The 24,456-nt window shown below is 53.4% G+C and overlaps 1 protein-coding gene across 5 annotated transcripts in view; it reads left to right on the top strand.

The window, feature by feature from the left end:
* The window catches only part of SLC39A11 (solute carrier family 39 member 11), a 238,912-nt gene that overhangs the window by 164,159 nt on the left and 50,297 nt on the right, over positions 1 to 24,456 (top strand). For all 5 annotated transcript variants that reach the window (XM_054688630.1, XM_054688633.1, XM_037493905.2 and 2 more), the window contains one exon: positions 24,317 to 24,386. In XM_054688630.1, the coding sequence (XP_054544605.1) occupies positions 24,317 to 24,386 (70 nt within the window). The remainder of the gene's footprint in view (positions 1 to 24,316; positions 24,387 to 24,456) is intronic.

The raw sequence follows: 24,456 nt of genomic DNA, 5'->3' as shown, positions 1-24,456 counted from the left end.
GCACGTGAAAAACCACATGGCCCAAACACGATGCCTCTTTAAATAGCATCAAAGTACTTACACAGAATGGAGCTAGAAGAACAGATTTGGTGTCTCTCGATTTTGTGTGTATTGTTGCACTTTTTAATCCATGTCTCATAGAATAAAGCTCATCATAAAAAGTGGGCTTTGGCAGACCTCCTCTCCTGCCGCCCGCTGCTCCCCTCAGCAGTGTCCTTCGGTCCTTCTGCCTGCTCTGCTCCCCGCTCTGGCTCTGGTGAATCCTCTCACCCTCCCGCGCTTCTGACTGTACCCAGTGCTTGTATAAATAAATAAATAAATAAATCTTTAAAAAAAAAAAGTGGGCTTTGAAAGTGGCCCTAATATTCCCACTTTACAGGCCAGGGAACTGGATGGCTTATTCGAGGCTCCACCTGGGAAAGGCAGAGACACAGGTCACTGATGCTGTTTATTCCTGTTCTCTCTCTGCGCTCACTCAGCAGTAAATGCTTTTAAATTGCCTGTAAGCTTCTCCTGTGGCTAACTATTCCTTTTGCCATCTTAGAGATGCGGTGAAATTACTTAGGCATCTTTGCAATAAATTGTATCCAACCCTAGACACTAGATGCTAAATCATCCAAGTCCATATTACTTTTTACTGCTGCTCTGATTTCAAAGAACAATGCCTCGGATACAATGGGGTGATTTTATTTTTTTTAGACTTATTTATTTATTTATTTATACAAGCACTGGGTACAGTCAGAAGCGCGGGAGGGTGAGAGAATTCACCAGAGCCAGAGCGGGGAGCAGAGCAGGCAGAAGGACCGAAGTACACTGCTGAGGGGAGCAGCGGGCGGCAGGAGAGGTCTGCGCGCCATGTGGGACCCTCACCTGGTGGCCGGGGATCGAACAGGCACTGCAGAAGCTGCGGGCAGCTTCACAGCCCAGTGCTTAACCGCTGCGCCACCAGGAAGGCCCACAATGGGGTGATTTTAAAACTTGACTCTGGGGGAAGATCTGATGAAGGAAATATGTTGCTAGTTGTCAAATCGACTCACTACCCATATCACCTTTCAGAAATAATTTTGGTTAAATTAAGATGACCTTGGGGAGCAGCTTTCTCGCCAAGCATGTTTCACCTTTCTTATTTCTGGTCGAAGGAAATACAACATCATTTCTCCAAAGTTCAGGTTTGGGGCAGGGGCGGACAGTACAGTCAGTGCCTAAATCGTCTGGTAGAAATAGCAGCTCTCCAGATCCTTATATTGCCAGACAGTTTTGCTGATAGAAATTTTTTTATCGTGGATGCAATTTTACAGGTTTATAGATAGGTGGTTTTTTTTTTTTTTTCGATATCATGTATTTTATGGCAAAATAAGGCTCTTTCATCTTAGGCATCTGCTCTATTCATCTCACTGAGCTAGTTGACTACAAAAGACTTGGTGATGTGTCCTCTGACCTCGGAGAGCTCACCATCCCGTCTGTGGTGGGAGGAAAAGAGCAAAAATTGTGTGTGTGCTTAAAAAAAGAGAAAAGAGAAAGAAGACCTTTTGTTTTTTAAAAATAAATCCCAAACGTCCCCAGTAGTCAAAGAATTTTAAAATTAGAATGGACCCCCAAGGTACCATAGGTCAAAACTCAGACCGAGTATGCCCAGTTGGCCAGCAAACTGATGCTGGTGCAGAGGTGGGCAGGAAGGCCGTGGGGTCGCGGGTAGGAAGGGGCTGTGCTTCATCCCAGCATCTCAGGGACCCACTTCCCACACACAGAGGCTGGGCCCTTCCCCTCACTTCTCAGATTCAGGGGGGTTTATTATTTTTTTGTATGTCTGGAAGAACTGGGGTGTGGGTCAGAGATGGTCAGAGTGAGAGGCCTCACCAGAGACAGAGTGGGGAGCAGAACAGGCAGATTGACAGAAATACACTGCTGCGGGGAGACAGGAGAGGTCTGCTGTGCCATGTGGGTTGCTCCCTGGCCGGGAATCGAACTCAGGCCATAGCAATGATAGTGATGAGACTTAACCCCTAGGCCACCAGGGAGACCCTGATTCGTGAGGTTTTAAATAAATACTTCCTTCACCCAGGAAATCTTTTCCTACAAACCTTTAAAGTTACAATCAGTGATACTCTTTCTTAAGTCATCACATGTCTACAGTAAGACAAATCTTAATCAGCTTTAAGCTCAAGGGATATTTGTGTGTCCACATCCCTGTATTATTCAGATCAAGATCCAAAGCATTTCTCGCTACTCAAAAGGGTGCCACATTGCCCTTCCCTGGCAGGAGTTTCCTCTAAGAAATAACTTACTTGGCCACAGGTAGGTCTGCCTGTTCTCGAGTATGCGTGTTGAAATCTGGGCTTCTATTCCCAGCTGCCTCTGCTCTGAGATTCACCCCTGCCGCGTTGCACAGTTGAACACGTGTTTTGCTCTGAGATGTTCTGTCGTGTTGACCACCATGTCTCCATTCTGGGTGGAGACCGGGGTGTTTCTGGCTTGGGGCTCACAGGAGAAAAGCCACGAGTGTTGTGTGCACAAGCCATTTTCCTTGTGCCTGTACCTGGGGGTGGCAGGTTTCAGCTTCAGCAGATCACCCAGTACTCTTTGAGAACTGAGAAAGACTTTTCCTTACCATGGTATTCAGTGATTACTATTACTGATATTTTCATCTTAAAAATGAAAAATAACCAGAGATTTAGAATACATAGCCAGGCAGACGTTCTTTAAATGTGGCAGACCTAGCTCATGCCTTTCTGCTCCTTCTCCAAACCCCATGAAAATGACAGTAGGAATTAAAAGCGCTTACCCTTAAGGACAGAGACATGGGGCGGGGAGAAATCAACGGATGTTTAGGGTATGGAAAGCAGAGGGAAGAGCGACAACTCAGTCGACTGGAGTGGACAAATGTGATCTAAGTGTCTGAAACAGAAGCCATTGCCGAGCCAGCTGAAACATGCTGTGCAAATCCTGGGAAGCTTCGCGAACCCTAGGCGCCGGGCTGGGAGGAGAGGAGAGACCAGATGGGACAGCTGAGGAAGCTGTGGCTGTGATGTGCAGCAGGAGTCAGAGCTGTGTCCCGCAGCACGCGGCAGGAGGAAAATGTTTATTATTTCGATAATGGCGCCCAGACAGGCCTCTGACAGTGACCTGCGGGAGCAGGCCAGCCTGAGAGTCCAGAGAGAAGGAAGGAAGATGAGCAAAGTTGATACGGGGACTCGTGAGCTCTTGTATCCTCCAGCGAGGAAAGGACAGGGCTCTTTCTGGAACAGCTGGAGGGTCTAGGGCCAGTGATTTCCAGACCTACTGCCCATTCACCTCCCAAAGAGAGGTCTGGCTTTCCAATCCCCCTGCGCTCCCTCCACCAGCCACCCAAGGGCCCCATCTCTCCCTGGCTTCTGGCGAGGGTGTCATTACCTTGAAATTAAATATGCCTGGACAACCAAAATCCCTTAGATTTCTGGGAAATGCTGTCTGGGGGAAAGATAAAGACCAAAAACTCATTCGGAGAGTAAAAACAAAAAAGCAAAGCTTGAGCACAAGAAAGCATGAAAATGAAAAAATGATTAATATCGTCCCCGGGAGCAGAGGACAGTATCAGTAATAAAGAGGGCAGTCGGGTGAAGAAGGAGCTCTTGGAAATCAGCGACGTGCCGGCTGGATGACAGAGGGAGCAGGCCTGCAAGGTGGAGGAGAGGAAATGGCAGAGCAAACCAAACAAAAGGCGCCAGGATGCAAAACAGGAAAAGAAGGAAGTGAGTGGATGAACCCAGCAGACCAACGGGCAGAAGAAAGAGCGGCTGGAGCTTCAGTGCAGCAGGGGTGTGACCAGTTCCCCCAATCTGGCATCCGCGAGTCCTCCAGACCAGAGCAGCCCTGAGTGCCAGCCCCTGGAACAAAATGACTAGAATGTTGCCCCACCCTTTCAAGCCCCCATTTAATGCTGTCTTTACCGGCCCGTCGCCTGGTCCCCTGGTGGACGATGGGAGGACAGCCAAGTGCCCGCTGCCTCCAGCAGTTGCCTTGTGCCTTGTCTTGCAAAAATTCTGCTCATTAAACCCCATTCTACAGAGGCAGAAGGTTCCATATCGCCCCCGGACATTGGCATCCCTCGAAATCATGTTCAATTGTTGCTGCTGTTAGACACAGCGGCACAGTCGCCGCTAGCTCTGGGTTGCAGGGAACTTGTCACCTTGATTGAGAGTTCCTTGTGGGCAGAGCCTTGGTTCGTATGTGGCTGTTCCAGGGCCCGCACATTCAGAGCAGATCAGACTGTGAGTGCACACGCCTCTCACACGCAGGCATTCGTGCCAGAGTTCTCTGTTTGGGGGAATCTTCCCCAAAGCTCCAGAGGAGCCCCGAGTGGCGCTGTCTCCCTCGGAGCTTTAGGGGATCTCCCCTTCCTGGGGACAGCTCCCTCTGACAGCTCTGGTTGAATCACTCACTTGCCTGTTGGCCCTGCCACCTTGTATGAGGTTGATCCTTTGCGCCTGTGTCATTGTCCCAAGTACCTTTGAAAATCAGAGTCTGGGACTAGTGTCTCTGGGCCTGCGCTGTCCTTCTCGTGTCTGGCTCACTGTCAGTGCTAAGCCAGCTCCCGGTAGGAAGGGTGGACGTGCCGGGCTCGACTGTGCGTGCTCTGCTCTGGGCGAGTGCATCCGCCCCAGGGCCTGGGGCCTGTTCCCCAGCTGCTCCTTGTTGGGATTTGCTCCTCTCCCTTTACCTTCCCCTTCCCCTGTTGTCCACCTCTGCCTCCTGCCCTCCCCTCTCATCTGGCAGCTCCGCAGAGAAGGGGAGAAGGTTCTGGCTACAGAGGCTGAGTCATGATGGCCCCAACTTCATGGGGGGCTGGGGAGCAGGGGTGCTGGGAACAGCAAAGTAACCAGCTCCCATGCGCATGGGGTGACCCCAAGTGAAGGAGATGAGGCCACCCCCATCGCTGGCATCCCTGGGCGCTGTTGATGGAGCAAGTGAATTTGAAGCCTGTGATCATCAGGAGGATGACAAGGGGAACCTCGCTTAATAAACAAGATGTGACTTCCAGGCGCCTTCGTCTCATATGTTGGAAAACAGGCTTTGTTGTGGCCAGACGCCTGCTGAGTCAATCTGAAGAGTTCCTGCCCCCTGGGCTGAGCCCAGGCCTCCGGCCTCCTCACTCAGTGTCTGAGTCAAAAGGACAGGCTGCTGAGGGGCACGCGGTGGGCACCCGGCTCGGGATGGCATTTGTATACAAATCCTTCCAATTTTAACTCCTTTCCTACTGTCATTTCCTCTGGCCTGCTTCTTTTGCCGCTTCTTCTTCCTCCTTCCATGTTATTTCTTGGTTCACCAACAACCGATGTTGAGCCCCCAATACGTACCTGTATTATTTACAGGCTGTCCTGGGCACGTCCTTGCTGTCACGGAACCTTGGATTTAGCAAGAGACGGGCAGTGTCCTGTGGGCACACACCTGGCGCGTCACTCGCCCCGTGGCAGCTGCTCAGGAGTGGGGGACTCTGTGCTGTGAGCGTGAGCACAGGCACTGCGTGGTCGGGTCCTCCTGCCAGCCTGGCTGGGCCACCCTGGCTCTCACCCCTGACCATCGCCAGGGTCATGGAGGGCGTCACTACAGGCTCCCCTGCAGGGTGTCTAATTCAGAGGCGGGGAGGGCATGACCGCTTGTATCTCTAACAAACCCTGTGGGCTCTGATGCAGCAGCCCTGAGGGCCCACTTTGAGACCCTCAAGTCCATGGAAAGATCTGCCCATGTGTGGGGCGGGGGGCTATGTCCTTGATTTGGGGGTGACTCTGTGGACTTGCTCTGGTTTCCCTTTCAGCTCCCCTTCTTACTTCTGCTCAGTGTCCCACCTGCTTTGCAGGTAGCTGTGGCAGGAGGTCCAGACACTTGCCACTTCCTTTGAGAGATGGATCTTCCTGTAACCTCACTCCTCAGGGCTATGGGTTCAGGTCCCCATGATGCAGGGAATGACCAGGAAGGGGGACATAGCCACTTGGTGTCTAGGAATGTTCCCCTAGGAATGTTCTGGAACAGTGTAGTCTACTCCCTTGCTGGCTCTATTGTCCACGCCACTGGGTGTGTATTCCTAGTGTATGTGTCACTGCACTGTGGACAGCCAGGATGGTCAGGAAGCCTGAGGGATTGGCCCAGGCAGAAGTCTGATCTCCCGGGGCCTCAGGAAACACGACACAAATGGTGCTCGATGCCCAAATCTGCAGCCAGAGCACACGGCAGGTCTCCCCGTCACGCTGCCACAGAACAGTGGCCTTCTTGCTGGCAGGATGGCCACGTGACCCCTCCAGCCCCTGCACAGTGGACAGACTTGCTCTCCCATGGCCTCTGGGAGCCCTGCCCCTACCCAGCCCAGCCAAAAAAAAAAAAGAAAAGAAAAATTCCCTGCACCAACATCTCCAGGGGTGCCAAACCACATAGAAGGTGAAGTTGATGATGTGGATGAATTATTTATTTCATGCAGCCAGAGGCCATGCCTGCCAACAGGTTCCCTCCCCTGCTGGCCACTAGCCTGGCCTTCTGGGCGTCGATGTGTTGAAACTGCCCTGTGGAATGAGCTTCCACAGGCTCCTCATAATGAAAAGCTTCTTTCTTATTATTAATTCAGATGCTCCCCGACAGGGTGGCCTTTATCTGATCATTTCGGGCCCAACAGCAGGTGACTGATGAGTGTGGCTGAAGGGGGCTTCCTGGCGGGCCATTTTCTCCCGGCTGGTGGCTCTCCCTTGGGTGCTTCTCACTCGGGTGACAACTTACCCGCTTCTGTCTAGTCCCCAAACCAGCTCCATCTCACATGCTTTTTGCCGCAACAGATTCCTCCCGGACTTGAGTTTCGGCGGCCAGTCCTCTGTTCTCCGTTCCCCAAGTCCTGGTGCACGAGCCAAGGTCGTAGCAGAGAGCGAGTGAAGTCACCCCGCCTTTAGTCTTTCTCTCTGGGGGTGATTGGGAGGAAAATGGAGCGCTGGCCTCCGGGACGTAATGCTCGCTCAGTGAAGATAAGACCATCAGTGCAGGGGAAAGGAAAGACGGGGGTGGGGTCCTGGGCCTCGTCACCGTCCAAGTCACCCGTCAGGCTTCTGTGCACGGTTTATGGTGGCTGCGTCCTTTCTCTCCATCCGTCCGCCCCTCCCCGTGGCCAGTGTCTACACACAGTGCCCTGCCAGCGCTCGGGTCTCTGTCTCTGGTGTTGCTTGGGACTTGGGTTCATCGGCAGGGAAGTGTCATCTCTTCATTACAAACCATCCACTCACGTCTGCTCCATCAGTCTGTGCGGATTTGGCCAGTGTGATCAGGAGCCCCCTGTGCCTCAGTGCTAGGCGTGTGTGGCTCTCCCACTCCCTTTGCTGGGGACAGGTTACTGAGCATGCCCAGTGAAAAAGTGGGTTTTTTTAGAAAGCAACAGCACCAAAGAACTGACCCGCTGAAGGGCGGGAAGCCCACCCTGGGACTGCTCACTGGTCAGGTGATGCTGGTCCACTTCCTTCTGCATGAACTAGCAGACACTCTCCGGCTGCCAATGTGGGGCCAGTCTCAGGAGAGAGGGTCAGCTGAGACAGCTCTTAATGCCCAGGAACAAGGGAAGGAGGAGTCCAGCCGGCAGAAGCAGTCGCCAAGAGTTGTTGGGGTAGTTGATCCAGAGCAGATCTCACAAGGGGTCCGGATCAAGAAATTTCTGATTGAGGGATCCAGGCAGTTTGGGGCAGAGAAGCTGGGCTCCGAGTCTGGAGGTAGCCAGTGGGAAAGATCTCAGCCTCCCTGGCCCAGAGGACTCTGACTAGAAAAAGGCCAGGGAAACTATCATTACTAAGGACCAGGGCACAGTGGCTAAGAACACACACTGGCCTCTGCCTCGTGGAGGTTTCCAGAGCCATACAAGTAAACATGGCTCTTCAGCCCTGAGACACGAACCCACACACAGAGAGGCAGTGTCCCCAGATCGCAGAATCGCAGGTCCGGCCAAGGGGTTGGGGGAGGAAAACCCAGTGGGCGATCTGTGCGTCCCAGGAGGTGGACAGACTGCAGGGGACAAGAGGCGTGGTGACTTGGGGGGGTGCAGAAAAATGTCTGCCAGAGGTTCATCTGGACAGGGCTGGATTTGATGTTGCTACCTCATTGTTTTTACCCCCCAAGATTCCTTAGACACTTAGCCAATATGTGATTATCTGAATGTTCAGGAGGAAACACTGCGAGAGGAGCGGAAGCAGAGGTGGGACCCAACATTTCAACTTCAAAGAGGAGAATTGCCCGGAAGCCTTTGGGTTTCAGAAAGGACAGTGGGCAGAGCCTTGAGTGTATTTGTCCCTGAGCTGCTGCCAGGCCCCCTCACTGTGTCTCAAGCACATGGAATGTCTCCTGTGTTGAGAGGGGGCCTACGGGGCCCCCCAGAGTCCCTGTGTCCCCATCCCTTCCGCTCATCAGCCATAGGATATACCCCCACTTCCTGTCCACACGGAAGGAAGGGGTCAAAGACAGACCCAGACGCTGCTGCGTGTGTTCCCCCGCCTTCGAGGAACATCCTGGGTGCATTCTAATCTTGAAAGCCGCCCGGATTCTTCTGTTCTTGTAACATATTGAACATTTTGAGGCCTGGGGAGGGGGCTTATTTTGGTATCTAGGACTACGCTTTTATCTTGATGAAAAGACAAGATGAGACGTATAAAACAGACATGTGTGGGAGGATGTATAGACATTTGCCTTGGAAATTGGGTTATTTACAGTGAGACAGGATGATAAATGTAAAATTCTTACTGGCACAGGCTGTAGGTTGTTGTCTGGAAGAGCCAGGTTGAAAGGAATCTGTAGTTACAGTATTAACTAAGAATAGAACATTCCATTGGCTCTCCTGGCTCGCGCCGGGGCCTCTCCGAAGCGTCCCATATGTTTGTGGATGGGGTGCCAGGCCCTGGTGCCTGGTTTCCCACCCAGTCAGTCACTAAAATCTCAGGTTGTCCCACAGGACTGTGGCCTGTGCTCACTGCCCCGTGGGGTGTCCCCAGCTCCCCGTATGTTTCTGATCTCTGGTCTCCTTGCCTTCCCTGAATGGGGGTATCACAGCTGGAAGAGGCCTTTGGAAAGAACTGGCAGTTCTTGGTGGCAGATTGGTGTCGAGGCTGGAAAGGCAAAGGCGAGTAGCTCATGTTTTCTGGTGTGGGACAGAAGGACACGTAGCCCCTCTGGTGGGGGTGGCGCAGTGGGGAGGAGCAGGACTGTGCGGGCAGGGCTCGGGCGGGACCCATCCTTGGGGTTTGGGGAAGTCGGCGTGTGGCCGGGGTCCACCTTCGCTCTGTTCTTTTACTTTAGTTGTTCTGCTGCGGCGACGGCTGTGACCTTGTCATCCATGCTCTGACCCCTCCGTCTTCATGGGGTGGCACCTAGTGACACTTGGAGTGCTGTGCTGGCCCTTCTGAACGGCTTTCTCAGTCCTGTGTCTTCTTCCCCTCTGAAGTGGCGCTTTTAGATTCTCCCCCTAAATATGGCATCAAGGCACTTGGCACCTATTCGTTTCCCTTGGCTGCCGGGCCCTAAACAGGGTGGCTTTGTTGTCTTCCCAGTTCTGGAGTGAAAAGGTCCAAATGCCAGTATTGACAAGGTGGGTTCCCAGAGGCTGGAGGGGCGGGAAGGAGGGCAGAGCTGCCCCGGGCTGTGTCCTGGGGCTGCGGTTCTCAGCGCCCCCTCCTTGCCCTCCTCTGGCGTCTCTTGTGCCTCTTACGAGGGCGTTTCGCTGGATTCACGCTTCTTCCTCGTCCAGAGTGATCTCCTCTTGAGATCCTGACCTTCATTCCATCTGCCAAGAGCCCCTCTTTAAATACGGTCATATTCACGGGGATCAGGACTTGGCCATATTTTGGGGGCGGGGACGCGGTTCAACCCACTACAGTTCAGGGGCTTCGTTTAATAAACAGAATCGTGGTTCTCTTTTTCACCGGTGGTGGCTGCAGAGTCGGAGGTGTTTTCCCAGGAAGTCTGTGCCGTCGAAACAGCAGCTCTTGTCTCTACTCTTTTTCAAGAATGTCAGCAGCGGCGGCTCCGCAGCCTCCCTGCCCGCTATTCAGGCTGGATGAGAAATGAGCTTCAGCCAAATGGTGGAAACTTCAAAGCCTGTCCAGAGAGAGGAAGGTGGGAGAGCGGGCTTCGTAACAACAAGAGCATCATCTTGCCCTGAAAGTTTCGGGGAGAAGGGCTCCTCTTGGGTGGGTTTTCTTGGTGGGGGGCTGGATGGCGTGCTCAGTATCCTAGGATTTCCTCCAAGAGCCCGGCTTTGGGGGGCATAGGGGCATAGGTACCCAGGACACACAGAACCTGCCAGACCTATTTGGTGCTAAGCTTGGGAAGGTCCAATCCGGGGAGATACAAGTGAAGGGGCTGCTGTAGTGCAGCCACAAGCAGGGGGGTGGGTCCTGTCCTCATCTGGCTGGTGCCCCAGCCTGGAGTTGTGCAGGGGTGGGCAGGGCACACGCCAAGAACACCCACAGATGGGACAGGGGACGTTGCACCTTTCAGCCTGGCTGTTAGCTCCTCAGTCAGATTTGGGCATCCTTGCTGGGCTCTAGGTAAGCCGGGTGCTGTGACAGGCTCTGCCCAGCTCAGAGAGGGTGAGGCCAGTCCCTAGCCAAGGAAAGGAGCCGTGTCAACTCTAGGTGGTGTTTTCAGAGAAGACCCAGTTGGCCCAGGCTCCCCAAAGGGGGGTCAGTTTCTCCTCTCTGCTTTCTCTGAGCAGAGTGGGGCGCCCCTGGCTCTGCAGTCCCCACACGGCATGGTTTGCACCAAAGCAGTTAGGGTTCAGCCCTTCTTCCTCTTGGACACAGAGTCCTGGGGTGCACAGCCCAGGGGCAGGGTTGGTGCTTGATCGTCACAGGGAGGAGGGCCCTTCTGGCCCCCAGGGTCGCTGGGAAGAGTTCCCTGATGAAACTTAGGCCCAGCAGAGTGGGGGTGCACAGCAGGTAGGACTCTGGCCCTGCTGGGGGGCAGGGGTTTCCGAGGAGACACGGAAAGCAGGCCTTGTGGGCCCGCAAAAGGCAGTTCGGGGTTTGGCTGTCGCTCCCCATGGCTTTGCGCAGCTGGGACAGCCTGTGGGAGTGGGTGCCCTGGACGGCTGGACCGGAAGGTGTGACTTTCCCCTTCTACCCGAGATGCTGTCATGACGATGTTGGGTGGGTGTGGACGGGGTGGAGGGTGACGTGCCCCTTCAGTGGAGAGAAGGGGTGAGTGGAGTGACAGGGTGGGACAGTCTGAGCTACCTCCTCAGAGCTTGTGCTGGAGAAGGAGAAGCCAGCTCAGAATTTATTACCTACCTCTTGGGTCCCAGGATATGTGGGAGATTTTCCAAGACGCCCTGCACCCCATGCCTTCTAAAGGTCATCCTGCCAGTGGCGCGAGGGGTGGGTAGATAGATGAACACTAAATGAGCGTCTGCTTTTCGTTCTGGGAGGGTGCTGTACCTTGCTCCCTGCCCCGGCGTGGCTGCTTGCGTGGCTCCAGGTGGGATCGGATGGTGAAAGCTCGTTCGGTGTGACTGCAGCTGGCCGACAGGAAATTAGGGGTCAGAGACCTCTGTGTTCCAAGAGAGAGATCAGAAAAGAAACAGAGCGCGTGGATTTGACCCATAAAAGAATGCCTTAGTCCCAAAAACTATTTTTAAATAGGAGAATAAAAACCATCTCAGTCTCTGCCCGACTCCAGGAGTTGTGGTGATCTGCCTCCTACACCTTCACGGCAAGAGGAAGACAACACTAATGAAATGAAAGGGCCAAGGTCTTGGGCTGGGCAGGCCTCCCCGCGGCTGTCAGGTTGGAAAGCAGAGACCCCCTGGGGACACCGGATCAGACATCAATCAACACACGTCCCAAAGCTCAGAAGCCGCGCGGACAAGCAGAACAGCCAGGGGTGGCTGCACTGAGGCGCCTGCTGGACCACCCCCCACCCCGGGGCCTGAGGCCATCTTGTTTCTTGTCCTCCCACAGAAATGCATGCTTCTGCCATCATTCTGAGTCATCAAGGCAGAAATTACATTAAATTAAGGAGGCAGGAAAACAGGCTTGCCTTCAAGAACAACTTCTATCAAAATAAAGGAAAATGTGAGGGCCTCAGGGAGGACTGTCAGCTACAGGAGCGCCCATGGTGGCAGTAGCCTGTCGGGCTCCCCTGTGGTCCCGAGGAGCCGAGTTTCACTCCATTAGGGCACGTGGAAGGGGCCCACAGGCTGGGTCCAGGGTCCCCTGATGCAGTCTCTGCTGAGCTGCATGACCCTGGCCAAGCCCCAGCACCTTCCTAGCCTCTCTGTGAAATGGGGGTTCTGCTGCTGTCTCCCTTGAGACCAAGTACATAAAGCACAAGGCTGAGCCAGAAACTTCCTTGACTGTCCTGTTCCCTGGGGCTGCTCCCTGCTCCCATGGCCTTCTCCTCTCGAGGACGTAGCAGACGTCCATGGCTGGACCGAGGCCCCACCTTGTCCAGCGTGGTGTCACCTTAACTAATTACATCTGCGGAGACCTCACTTCCAAATAGGTCGTGTTCTGGGGTCCACAGTGGACCTGGATTTTGGGAGGTGCTGCTGTTCAACCAGCACACTATTCCCCGGTGTGATTTACAATTTTCTGGGATGGGTTCCTGCCAAATCCATAATCCCACCCCCTCCTTACCCCCAGACCTCTTTTCCTGGATGCCACGTGCCTTCTGAAACCCATATAGGTGTCCTTCTTGTGGCCTAAAGCTTCATCCCCTTTAAAATTCAGCGAGGATGTTGTCATCGTGTTCAGTCTCGCTCGTTACCAGCTCCCGAGTGTGGGCGTGTTACTCAGGCCTCGTGATTTACAGAGCAGGTCCCGGCTTGGGCGCAGCCCATCCTCTCTAGCCCCAGAGAGGCAGGCAGGCAGGCTCAACGGCCCCATCTTACAGAAAGAACAGAGCAATCGAAGAAGGCCCCATGGCAAGGAACTGCAAAAGTGGACCTCATAGCCGGGACCTTTAATCGTGCCCTTGAGGCGGGCGGTGACCAGGTGGAAGTTTCTGTACAAGTTTCCCGCCCGCAGGCTGGCTGGGCGAAGTCTTTGAAATGCTACTGTGAGAATTAATTGACCGGCGTATCTGTCACGCTGGAAGGTGACCTGTGAATGCCGGTTCCTCTTCTCTGATTGGCAGCCTGCCCCCTGGTTTTGCTGCGTGCCGCCCCACGTGAGCCCAGGATGGTTCACATGTGCCAAGAGCCAAGGGCAGCAGTGGGGGGCATGGGAGGGGGAAGCACGGCAGCCGTGGCTGTGGATCCCCACAGGGTCCCAGCATCTGTCTGGGGTGGGCACCGAGTGGCCTTCCTGGGGGTGACACCACTCGGCCATATGGGCCTGCTGGGAGTCGTCACGTCTGCCCCATGCGGGGGTCTGTCCCATCTGTATTTCTCAGTTCTTCCCGGACTGGCCTGCTCCGGGAGGGGTGCCATGTGGCAGCTCCGTGGGATCTGCCCAAGGAAGGGGATTTCATAAATAACTTGGAGCCACAGGGGTTTACGGGGAAGCGCTGGCGTAGGAGCAACGTGTGAATATCCAGGATCACTCAGGAATAAGCGCAGCTAGAGAGCAGGCGAGCGCCCGGCTCTGCTGCTGAGGAAGAGGGAGAGCCACGCTCCTCAATTTGCAGCCTGGCTCGGGGCTGGCTCCTTCCAGCCAAGGAAGGGAGACCAACTAACTCTTCAAGGCAGACCAGAAAACGTGCTCTGAGGGTGGAGTTTGGCCTTTCACTGAACTGGAACTGTGAGCCTGTGTGCTAAGGCTTCAGGGTCACCCACCAAAATCAGCTGGTGCCTGGGAGGCTCCCTGCAGCGGCCCTGCTCCCCCGTGATCACTCCCTCTGACTGGTGCGGTGTCCTCAGCAGCATCTTACAGGAGGGTTATGTTGGGGTGCAGATCTCCCGCTGGGTCTGCCATCTGGAGCCAGAAAGCTTATTTCCACCTGATCCAGTTGTGCCTGGACCCGGCACCCAGTGCGACCACCTTGTGTGCTCGTTTAATCACAGCTTCTCTGTCCTGTGCGCATTCCACTGAATCCCGGGGGTATTTGTGAGATGTGTCTCAGATGATTCAGCTGCCTTTTGTCCCAAGGTCCAGCCTGAAGGGCCCCTCCTAGGCCAGCGGCCAGTGGGGTGCCTCCGCCACCTGTAAACTGGACTGTAAGTGGGGGCTGTAGTGAGGCCCCAGAACCACAGAAGCTGTTATGGAGATGAAGGTGCTGCTGGGCCTCGTCCAGGCCTGGAGTTGGGGCTGTTGAAAGGAAGTGGAGCAAAGCAAAGGGCCAGGGGGATAGGGAGATGGGCGCTTACATCGGTCCAGCCTTTTTTTTTTTGACCTGTGGCCAGGCACCACTGTGCCCTTGACAGTGAGCACCCAAAGCTAGCCGTTATGAGTCAGAAGTAACGGGAGATGTCTCAGTGCCTGAGCCCAGTTCTCTGGGCTCCGGTGCTGATGGGCTGCACCCTGACCTGGTGGCGCAGCGGTTGAGCGCTGGGCTGTGAAGCTGCCCGCAGCCTCTGCAGCACCGGTTCGATCCCCAGCCGCTGGGCGAGGGTCCCACATGGTATGCAGACCTCTCCTGCTGCCCGCTGCTCCCCTCAACAGTGTATTCCGTCCTTCTGCCTGTTCTGCTCCCCGCTCTGTCTCTGGTGAATTCTCTCACCCTCCCGCGCCTCTGACTGTACCCAGTGCTTGTATAAATAAATAAATAAATCTTTAATTAAAAAAAGAAAGAAAGAAAGAAGGACAGCAGTGTAGCCTGCACGACACGTGCGTCCAGCCAGCCCCAGACAGGCGGGAGAGGTGCATGTCAGAGGCTATGGTTTCCTTTGTGAAGAAGTTTTTATTTTTTAAATAAAGAACGGGGCACACAAGATGGCCTGTTTGTCAGCAGCGGATTGGGTCGCCGGCTGATTGGATTCTTAAGACCAATTGACACACCCAATTAAGGCAAGATTGGGAGTCCCCCTTGGGGCGCGACTTAGAATAGTCAGTCTGTCCACCTGTATTTTGTGGGGGGCGGGAAAGGTCCTAGCGGGCCTAGCGGGCCTTAGGGGGCCCGGGTTTTTCCAGGGAGATGTCAGCGTGGCCAATTTAATTACACGCTGCTGGGAGCTGTTTTGTAAAGCAGAGAGCGATAAACGGAGGCCCCTTATTTGGTTGCTTGGAAACTAGTGCTTTTACCACCCAAAGCCGTCACAGGCCCATCTGGGGAGTGAGGCTGCCACAGACTCTCCCAAGTCAGGAGGAGGCTTAGGTCAGTGGAGCAAGTAGTTGGGGACTTTGGTGGTGATGGTCCCCCCACAGGTGACTGGATCCCTGCTGTCTCTTACATCAGCACACATCGCCCATTTGCACGGCCCAAGCTGCTCAGGGGTGCAAATGGCAACATAGTGAGTAAGTCTGGGAAACCAGGGGTGCTGTGACATTTCCAAAGCCGAGGGGCACAGAGGCCTGGGGCAGTTAGTTGGATGCCCCAGCAATGCTGGCTTCAAAGCTGTTTCCACTCGTACTTCAGACCTCATTCATATCACCCTTAGCTCGTGGGCCTTTATACAGTAGTGGCTGATGGGAAATAGAGATTCCTCTCCATCCAGCCCCCTCTGTGGGCCCAGCTGCTTCTGTCAGTTCAGAAGCTCTGGGGAAGGTTGGTGTTTGGGCCTGCAGCTCCTGCCCCCTCCTTGAAGAAGCATCCACGTTGTCCCTGGTTAAGCCTGAAGCTTTTTCTAGGTGTGGCTACAGGTCAGTGCCGGTGACATTGCTCAGGACCCTGCCTGGTGGTTATGGAGAAGCTCAAGAACTGTGGGCTGCCCAGGGCTGGGTCATGCCTAGGTTGTTGGCCACACAACGGTGGACACCCACGGTGAACCCCCAGGCTCGGGGGCTGGGAGAGATGTTGTCTCCCTGTCTGCAGAAGATACATTTCACAAGAGCAGGCCAGCCTGTGGCTCTAGCTTGCTGCTCTCAAGTGAACTTCAGCCAACACATCGCTTCCGAGTCTGAGAATATCTGTGCGTCTCCTGCCCTCATCTGCCTTGTTGGCTTCTTCTGGTCATCGCCCTCAATTGTTTCATTTCTTCTCATGCCTGAAGCCAAGGCCTGAGCTGTGGGCAGCAGAATGGGCGTGTCAGTGGCCCAGGCTCTGAGGTTGGCCACGCATCCACGCCTGCCTTCCCTGCCTGTCCCCGAGATGGGACTGGTTTCCCTTGGCCATGTGCTCACTTCCCGAGAACCAGCATTTTCTCGAGCAGACCGTCATTCTACACGTGGTTTTCAATATCCACTGTGTGGCTTCTGGAACCTCAGAGGAGAAGGTGCCCAAGGCAGGGCGGTGGTCCCCACCCCACGTAGCTTAGAGGTAACTGCAATGAGAACTTGTGTAACACACAGAGGGGGAGGGATGGAGATGCAGGTTATTATGCCAGGCCTGGGGAGATTGGTACACTGGAAAGTTCTGGAAGATCTTCGAGGTGGGCGTGCAGGTAGACAAACAGTGCAGGTGTAATGAAGAATGTGATCCCCAAGGCTGCCCTTACTGGGATGGGGAGATAACAGCAGATTCCGGTGGGAGTTCTGTGGGCAAGGCACAGCCCCTTCCAAAATGAGGAAAGCCTCTCAGCTGTGGAGGGCAGGGAGGGGTGTTGACCCAGCTGCTTCCCTTGTGAGGCGCTGTGGGGTAGGGAGGAGGGAGAGCCCCAGGGAATAGCTGTGTATCTTAGGTGTTCACCAGGCAGGTGCATGGATGACCTGGAAGAATAAGGAATGAAGTGTTGGGACACTTTCCTGTCAAAGAGGAGGAGAGAGGCCTTGGGGTGCAAGATGGCTTTGTCCAGTGGGAAGGCAGTCTCCTTGGTGGGGAGGTGGGGGTGAGCCCTCCCTGGCTCACTCTCTGTATCCTGTCTTTCCCCGCCTCCGGGCCTCTAAACCCTTGTCCATTTCCTTTTTCTGATGACATGTTTATTGCCTTTTTAAAATTAACCCAGTGTGAGGTGTTATATTGTCCTTGATTGTGTGACATCGAAAACACACACATCGTCTCTCTGTCGCTCACACATTGATTTTTCTCACCTCTATATTGCGGTCAGCCTCAGCTGTGGCTGGCAGGCACTTTACAGCTCAGTCTGGTTTTATTAGGAATCTGCAACACTGGGCCTCTGCGCGGGGTCAGGTCTCCTCGCTGGCTGCGGCGCTGGGGGAACCCAGAGGTGGCCGCAGGACACTTGAAAGATGATCACTCAGATCTTAAAGACTCCATCAGGGTCTCCGTCATTGAGGACAAGGCTGATCCCCGGGCGGTGACCTCCTGCAAGGAGCACCTGGACTCTCCCTCTTCTGGGGCAGCACTACGGATCCTAACACACCTCCACCCTCAGCTGCCTCGTCCCTAAATCACAGGGCTGCTTTCAGGTTTGGTTTTCAACAAGCAGCACCTAAAAAGTGCAGAACAGCATCTGGCATGGAATAAATTCTAAGCGACATTGACTTATTTTTATTGTCGTTTAAGGTTAATTACAACCAAATTGTCTGTCCATAAAAATCTTTACAGTTGACTCCCGGCTTAAGTATTCAGGAGGGTGCCAGCTGCCTCTCACGTCTAGGAAATGCACATGGCCGTCACCAGCAGGGGCTTGGTACACATTCACTGAATGAATGGTATGGAATGTACACTGTAAGCTCTGAAAAAAATTAAGGTTTTTTTCCCCCCTATTTTTCCAAATTCACAGTGCTAGCTCCAAATGTGCATGTGGCTCTGCAGGGCATTTCACTTCTAACCCCATGATGGTGTATCTGCTCAGGTTCCTCAAGAAGCAGGTGCCAAGAAGGGATCAGATGTGCAGGAGATTGTTGGGGGGGATGCTTAGGAGGGATAAAGAGGAGGGAGCGGGCACTGGTAGGGAGCATCCTCAGCCGGTGGTAAAGAGGGCATGAAGGGGGACTGAAGAGGAAGCACCCCCACCATGGCACAGGTCCAGAAAGATTTTGGTTAGTCCAGTGCAGGCTGAGAAGATCCTGGAGCTCAAGGCATCTTCTAAGAAGAACCCTAATCCACCCCATGCCCAGTCCCTGGTGGGAGCACCTGGGAGCACCTGCGGATGGAAGGGTGGAGGGTCCTGAAGAAAGGCAGCCCAATTGTCGGTCACCATGCTCCCCACAGCAGGACACCTGAAGGACCTGCCCCACAGCCTCCACAGGTAGCCTTTGGGACCTCACCTGGAACAGGTTGTAATCTGAAAAGACAATAAACCCATTGTCTCTGATTTCTTCTCCTACTTTGGCTCCTAAGCCTCTGTAATGGTAGACAGAGCTCTGGGTGTATTTGCTGAGATGTCCCCAAGATGAGCAAGTGACTGAGCAAGACCTGAGCGTGGGAGGGGGAATTTAGAGGCACGACAAGGCTTCAAGAGGCACTGTCCAGCACCTCTGCTGCTGAATTCTGATGGAGAGACAGCTAGTTCCATGAGGACCCAGCTATTTCATGGGGAGCATCCCCAAAAGCACTGACTACATTTGCTGCCAGCCTGAGAGCCAAAATGATATATCTAACCCACCACCATGACCACCTAGTTATTGGCCCACTCAGAGATCCAACCTTTGTTTTTCTGGATCCTAGTCCACTATCTTAAGCACCTTGAGGGTCACTGTAGCTTGGTGCAAGGATAGGTACCTAGAAATCTGAGTGTCTGGACTGGTACCCTCACTTCCTGGTGAACTTGCTGATTGCTAACAACATATCTGTGGGATTTGTCCCCACACATTGGGGATTACCATGGCATTAAGAGACGGTTCCACCACCAGCCTGGCCAATCTATAAAATCTACAAAGGTCAAGGGGTGGGGTGATATTTAGATAGAGAGTAGTATTCTGTCCTGTTTCTTCGGCGACTTGTTGATTAAGGAGCTGATTTATTTCTAATCTTCCAAAAATATTAGAAATGGTCTTTTATATTTAAATAGGGCAGGCATTTCCCCCCCCCCAACTTGTATCATTTGTCTGTTTTGTTAAGAAATAATTCATGTCTATCACTATATGCAAGTGGTAGCCACAGCTGGTTCAGCTCACATCCATCATCTCTTTTAGATACAACAAGAAGAAAAAAACTTCTCCCTGTGATGGGAAGTCTGAGGACTTCCTCTCTTAACTTCCCTACACGTCATCCAGCAGTGTTAGCTGTTGTCCTCACGCTAATATTCTATCCCTAATACTAACTTACAACTGGAAGTTTGAACCTTTTGACCACCTTCTTCCAATTCCCCTCGAGAGCCAAAAATTCCAGGTACTGAAAAATACTGTTGACCCAGAAAACATATTTAAAATGTATTAAATTCCTAGATGGCATAGCATGTAGTGAGAGGGAGGTTGTGCTTCCTTATGGACTCTGTGTCTTTCTACCTCTACCCCAGCTGAACAGGAATATAGGAGGTATAGCTTCTGTCCTCCCTGGTCTAGAGCTGGACCCCAGGTAAGCAATTCATGGAGGATGCTCAGCTACTCCCAGTCCTCATTCTTTGATTTATATTCCATGCCCTTCTTTTGCCAAAGGGCCCCAGCAGCTCGCTGAGTCTGCCAACCGTGGGGGCATTTGGATGGTCTGATAGAGGGAGTGCTGTCTGGCTCTTGAGGTTGATCATTTCCTATTGTTTTATTACTAGACCTGAGTCAAGTTCTGAGTCAGATAGTCCTTTGCAGAATGGGGAGAGGAACCTTGCAACACAAAGACAAAGATGAAGTGGGCAAATACAGTATTAGCAGCTTGAAAAGCAGCCGGCTAGTGGTTGACCTTTGAAAAGTTTGTCGCTGCGGGGAAATGTTAGAGCTGATTTCATTTGCAAGGGCAGCGCTGGCCAGCCCAGCTCCCCAGAGCTGCTGGGCATAGTGCCCTGGTAGCCGGTCGTGAGTCCTCCGTATCCCCTGGAGCTCTGTGTGGGTCCCAGCCACTGTGCCTGAACGCCCCCCACCCCACCCTTGCACGTTGGTATCATCCTTCTCTCTGCTTCTGGGTTCCCAGTTGCAGATGGGAAAGATCTTCCACAGGGGCAGGACCAGACCCAGACCCCTGAGCTGGGAACACGGGCCTGTGCACATGCCCTCATGTGTCCCCCCAGCTCTTCCTGCTCCCTGACCCTCTGTCCAGCCCCGCCACCCAGGAGCTTTTCCTCGATGGAGCTGCCAGGCTCCTCTTGTGTGGCTGGGACTACATGGTGTGGGGGTGGTGAGGTGTGTTGAAGGGGTCCACCCCTGTAAGAGGAAGGTGGTCACCGGCTAAGGACCTAGCGCTCATAACCGAGCCTACAGTTAACCCACCACAGGGGGCACTTCAGCTATTGTTAGGGATATACTGAGGGAAATAGAGGGCCAGGGGACTAACGCTTGCCCCTTGGCAGGTGCAGAGGGCTTTGCCTCCGCTTCCAGGAAGCTTGGCTACCACAAAGGCTCATGGTTTGAAAACCAAAGGGGACAGAGCCACACCCCCCGCCCCATCCCTCTCCTTACTGCGAGCTGGTTTCTGAGACCCCCATTTCTGTCTCCCACCTCCCGAGTGAGGCCCCGCCAGGACAGCTCAGCACGGCCCTAATCCCGAGCAGGTGCGGAGCCCGCTCGCAAGTCCCGTGGGCTCCATAATAGTGGGAGAGCCACGGACAAGCGTGTTTTCTTCTTGACTGCAGTGAATGGGTTTGGAGGGGCTGTGGAAGGTGCAGGAAGGTCCCCCCAAACCCATATATTGTGGGACCCATCGAGAAAAAGAAAATGGTATCCGTGACCAAAGAGAATCAGATAACTGCACGCTCTGCCTTTCTCTGGCCGACTCCCAAGTAGGAGTGCCCGTGAAAGGCCCCTACTCACACTCCCCGTGCTTATATGCACGTGTGCATGCGCATGAGGGGCCGTGTAGTTGCACACGTGTGTGTGTGTCCTGGTGGAGCTCGGCCTTCCTTCTACCTTAACAGAGCCTTGGCCAGTTTGAGGGTGTAAGCAGAGGTCTGCCCAGGCCTTTTTCCCTGGCCTGTTTCCCCCAGAAGAGGAGAGATGGAGTCCAGGAGGGGTGGGGGGACAGAACGAGGCACGCCCTGCCTTCCACCCCCAAGGGGGTGGGGAGCAGCTTTCTCAGCCTTGGGCTTATTCTTCTGTTGGTCCCTGAAAGCCTGCCTGGCCCTACAGCCGGCATTTATTCCCCAGGGTGGAGGTTTCTGTGCAGAGAAGTGACAGTGTCCTCATCCTGTTCCAGCCGCCTGGGCTGCACTCGGGTGGCATACCTGAGGTGTGAGCTGTGGCTGCACCTGTTGGCCGCCCCTTCCCATTCAGCGGGTTTGTCTTCATCTGTGGATCTTCAGTCTCTGCCTTAATTCTGTTTCCCTCTTTCCAAGTGAGTCATTTGTATGGATTTCTTATTCCATTAGCTCTCAGGCATTATCCCACCTTCCGACAGGAGAATAATCAGTCTCTTTCCCATCACTCCTGCTTCTCCTGCCCTTTTTAAATGGAGGGAAACTGCCTGGGCGGTTCTCTCCCTAGGGCTGCAGGAGAGCGGAGAGCCAGGAACTGCTCCTTCGCAAACCCTGCCATCACAGAACATTCCAGGCACAGCCAAGGTGCAGGTGGGGCGGAGTAGGACACGTGCGCTTTGCTCCAAACCTCTTCAGGTTGCAGATTCAGGTGCCTGTTCTGGCTGCCCACAGGGGGGAGAAAGCCCTAAGCTCAGGCCAGCAAATTGGGGGAGAAAGTGGGGTTTCGGGGGGTGTGGCTAGCTCTAGACCCAGCTCTGCCCCTCCAGCTACTGCTACTTTGGGCAGATCCTTCCTCTCCTGCTAACTGTACACCCCCTCCCCAGACCCCAGAACGCAGGGAGCATTCTGGAGGTGCTGGGGTGGCATGCTCAGTCACAAGAAAGGGTCAGTTTGCTAACGGATGCAGGTGCTCTTGCTCTGGGCTGCCCCACCATCGACGTGGAAATGACTCATCAGAGCAAAATCTTGAATACGAGTCCACCAGCTGTTGTTTATGGTTTAGAGAAGCAGTTTCTTTCTAGGCAGGGAGATGTTGCTGGTGCCAGGTGCCCGGTTTTGACTCCTCTCCCTGGTGTGCAGGGTCCCTGGTGTAGATCTTTGCCCCAGGGACCCACAGCCTCCCTCGTAGCTTGTGCTCTTATGATGTGGCTCCGTGCATGGGGTTCTTGGGTTCCTCTGAGAAAGGTTCCCGCACAGTTTCCCCTCCAGTGGCCGATTTAGTTAACAAAAAAGATGTTTGTGTCGACATGAACAAGTGAAGGCTGCATTTTAAATGTTTGTTAGGAAAATGCGACATCTGCATAGACATAGGCAGGTAAAGAGCTGCGTTTGAAAGAGGCAGGTTTATGAGGAGATACCTGCATAGACACAGGTGAGTCGTCTGACAGGACGAGATCGGAGTTTAACCAGGAAAAGAGACATCCTTAAGCAGCCATCTGAGATTTGGGGGCCACACAGTTTGTCACAACGATTGGTCTCTGCTGACGCAGCACGCGTCAGCCTTAGGCAGTTTGTCAGCAAACCTGTTGATGGGCACTCAGTTTTGAATTTCATATAATTTTCTATCTTTTTCTTTTTTAAAAAAGATTTATTTATTTAATTTATGCATGCAGGAACTGGGGTACAGGAGAGGATTCATTAGAGACAGAGCTGGGAACAACAGGCAGACTGACAAAATACACTGCTGAAGGGGGCAGCGGGCGAGGCAGGAGAGGTCTGCCGCACCATGTGGGATTCTCCCTGGCCAGCCGGGATCGAACCTGAGCTGCAGAGGCTGTACAGCTTCACAGCGCTGTGCTCAACCGCCTGCACTGCCAGGGAGGCCCAAATTTCATATAATTTTCATGTGTCCTGAAATATTACTTTTTCTTTGCCTGTTTTCCAACTACTTAAAAATGTAAAAACCATTCTTAGGTTGCAGGCCATACAAAAATGGCAGAGGGCAGATAAGGCCCCTGGATCATAGTAAGAAAACCCCCAGTTTAAGCTTCTGCTCTGTGGGTTTTGCTGTTACTGGAAGCCTCATGTAATCTTACCCAGCTCTGGGAGGAAGAGGCGTGGGCTTTCTTGGCAGGCACTTTTTTTAATTAACAAAAAGGACTGTGTCTATCTCTTTCCCCTAATAGAGTTTCTCATTGGAACAGAGTTGTTACGATAACCTCTATAGTTCCACCAGGTTGAGATATAGGAAGACCTTCCCAGTTTTGTATCATTAAAATGTTGGTGTCAGTCCATGTACTGTTATAATAATAAATATTATGTCCCTGGTGTTAAAAAAATAAAAGAAAAAATGACTAACAGTCAAATTCCAATGGCCTATGGCACTCACAAGCTTCTAGTTTCTAAATCACAAAATCAATGCAGGATGGAAAGAGACATTTGATGACATCTCCGTGCTCTCACTGCAGCAGCGTGAGTTAGATCCCCAACCAGCCAGGGAGCTACCCACATGGCGCAGCAGACCTCTCCTGTCTCCCCACTGCTTCCCCTCAGCAGTGTATTTCAGTAGATCCACCTGTTCTGCTCCCCACTCTGTCTCTGGTGAATCCTCTCACCCCCACACCTCTGGCCTGTATCCCAGTGGGGGACAGAACAGGCAGATTGACTGAAATACACTGCCGAGGGGAGCAGCGGGCAAGTCAGGAGAGGTCTGCTGCATTGTGTGGGTAGCTCCCTGTCTGGGGATTGAACTCATGCTGCAGTGGCTGTGGATAGCTTCATAGGTTGTGCCTTAACCCCTTCTGCCACCAGGGAGGCCCTGATTTTTTTAAAAATTTACTTTTGTGTAGAAGAACTGGGGTGTAGGCCAGAGATCCCCGGGGTGAGAGGATTCACCAGAGACAGAGTGGGGAGCAGAACAGGTGGATCTACTGAAATCCACTGCTGAGGGGAGCAGCGGGGAGACAGGAGAGGTCTGCTGCACCATGTGGGTCATCTCCCTGGCTGGGTATCGAACTCAGGCCATAGTGGTGACAGCGCTGAGACTTAACCCCTAGGTCACCAGGGAAGCCCCTGCTTTGATTTATGAAAGAAGCGAAGCTACTGCCTATTCTGAAGAGTTGAATAGTGATTATAATCTTGCCGAGTGATTATGCGTGCAGTAAAATTATGCAGAAAAGACCATGGAGTTTGTGAATGCCAGGGCGTGTGTGACGGGTTCCTGCTGCCCCAGAGCACACCCGCAGGCACGCGGGGCTGTCACCCTGCTCTCAGTGGACATGGGCTGAGCCAGCTGGTTTGGTAGCTGACTGGTTCGGGCTACATTTCTGTGTGTGCATTGACTCGAGAATAACTATTCCTCACCTGCATGTTTTCTAATGTCTGTTTCAGAGGGTCTGGCTGTTGGAGTTGGATTCGGGGCCGTGGAAAAGACAGCGTCCGCCACTTTCGAGAGTGCCAGGTAGGCTGGCTCCTTGCCCTTGAACTCAGCACTACCCCCAGGGGGGCTCCGGAAATGCTTGTTACCTGCT

Source organism: Talpa occidentalis, unplaced genomic scaffold, assembly GCF_014898055.3.
Source record: "Talpa occidentalis isolate TD23 unplaced genomic scaffold, MPIMG_talOcc4v2.1 talOcc4.7, whole genome shotgun sequence".
Lineage (NCBI taxonomy): Eukaryota > Metazoa > Chordata > Mammalia > Eulipotyphla > Talpidae > Talpa > Talpa occidentalis.
The sequence above is the reverse complement of the archived record's forward strand: the minus strand, read 5'-3'. Positions and strand labels throughout refer to the sequence as shown.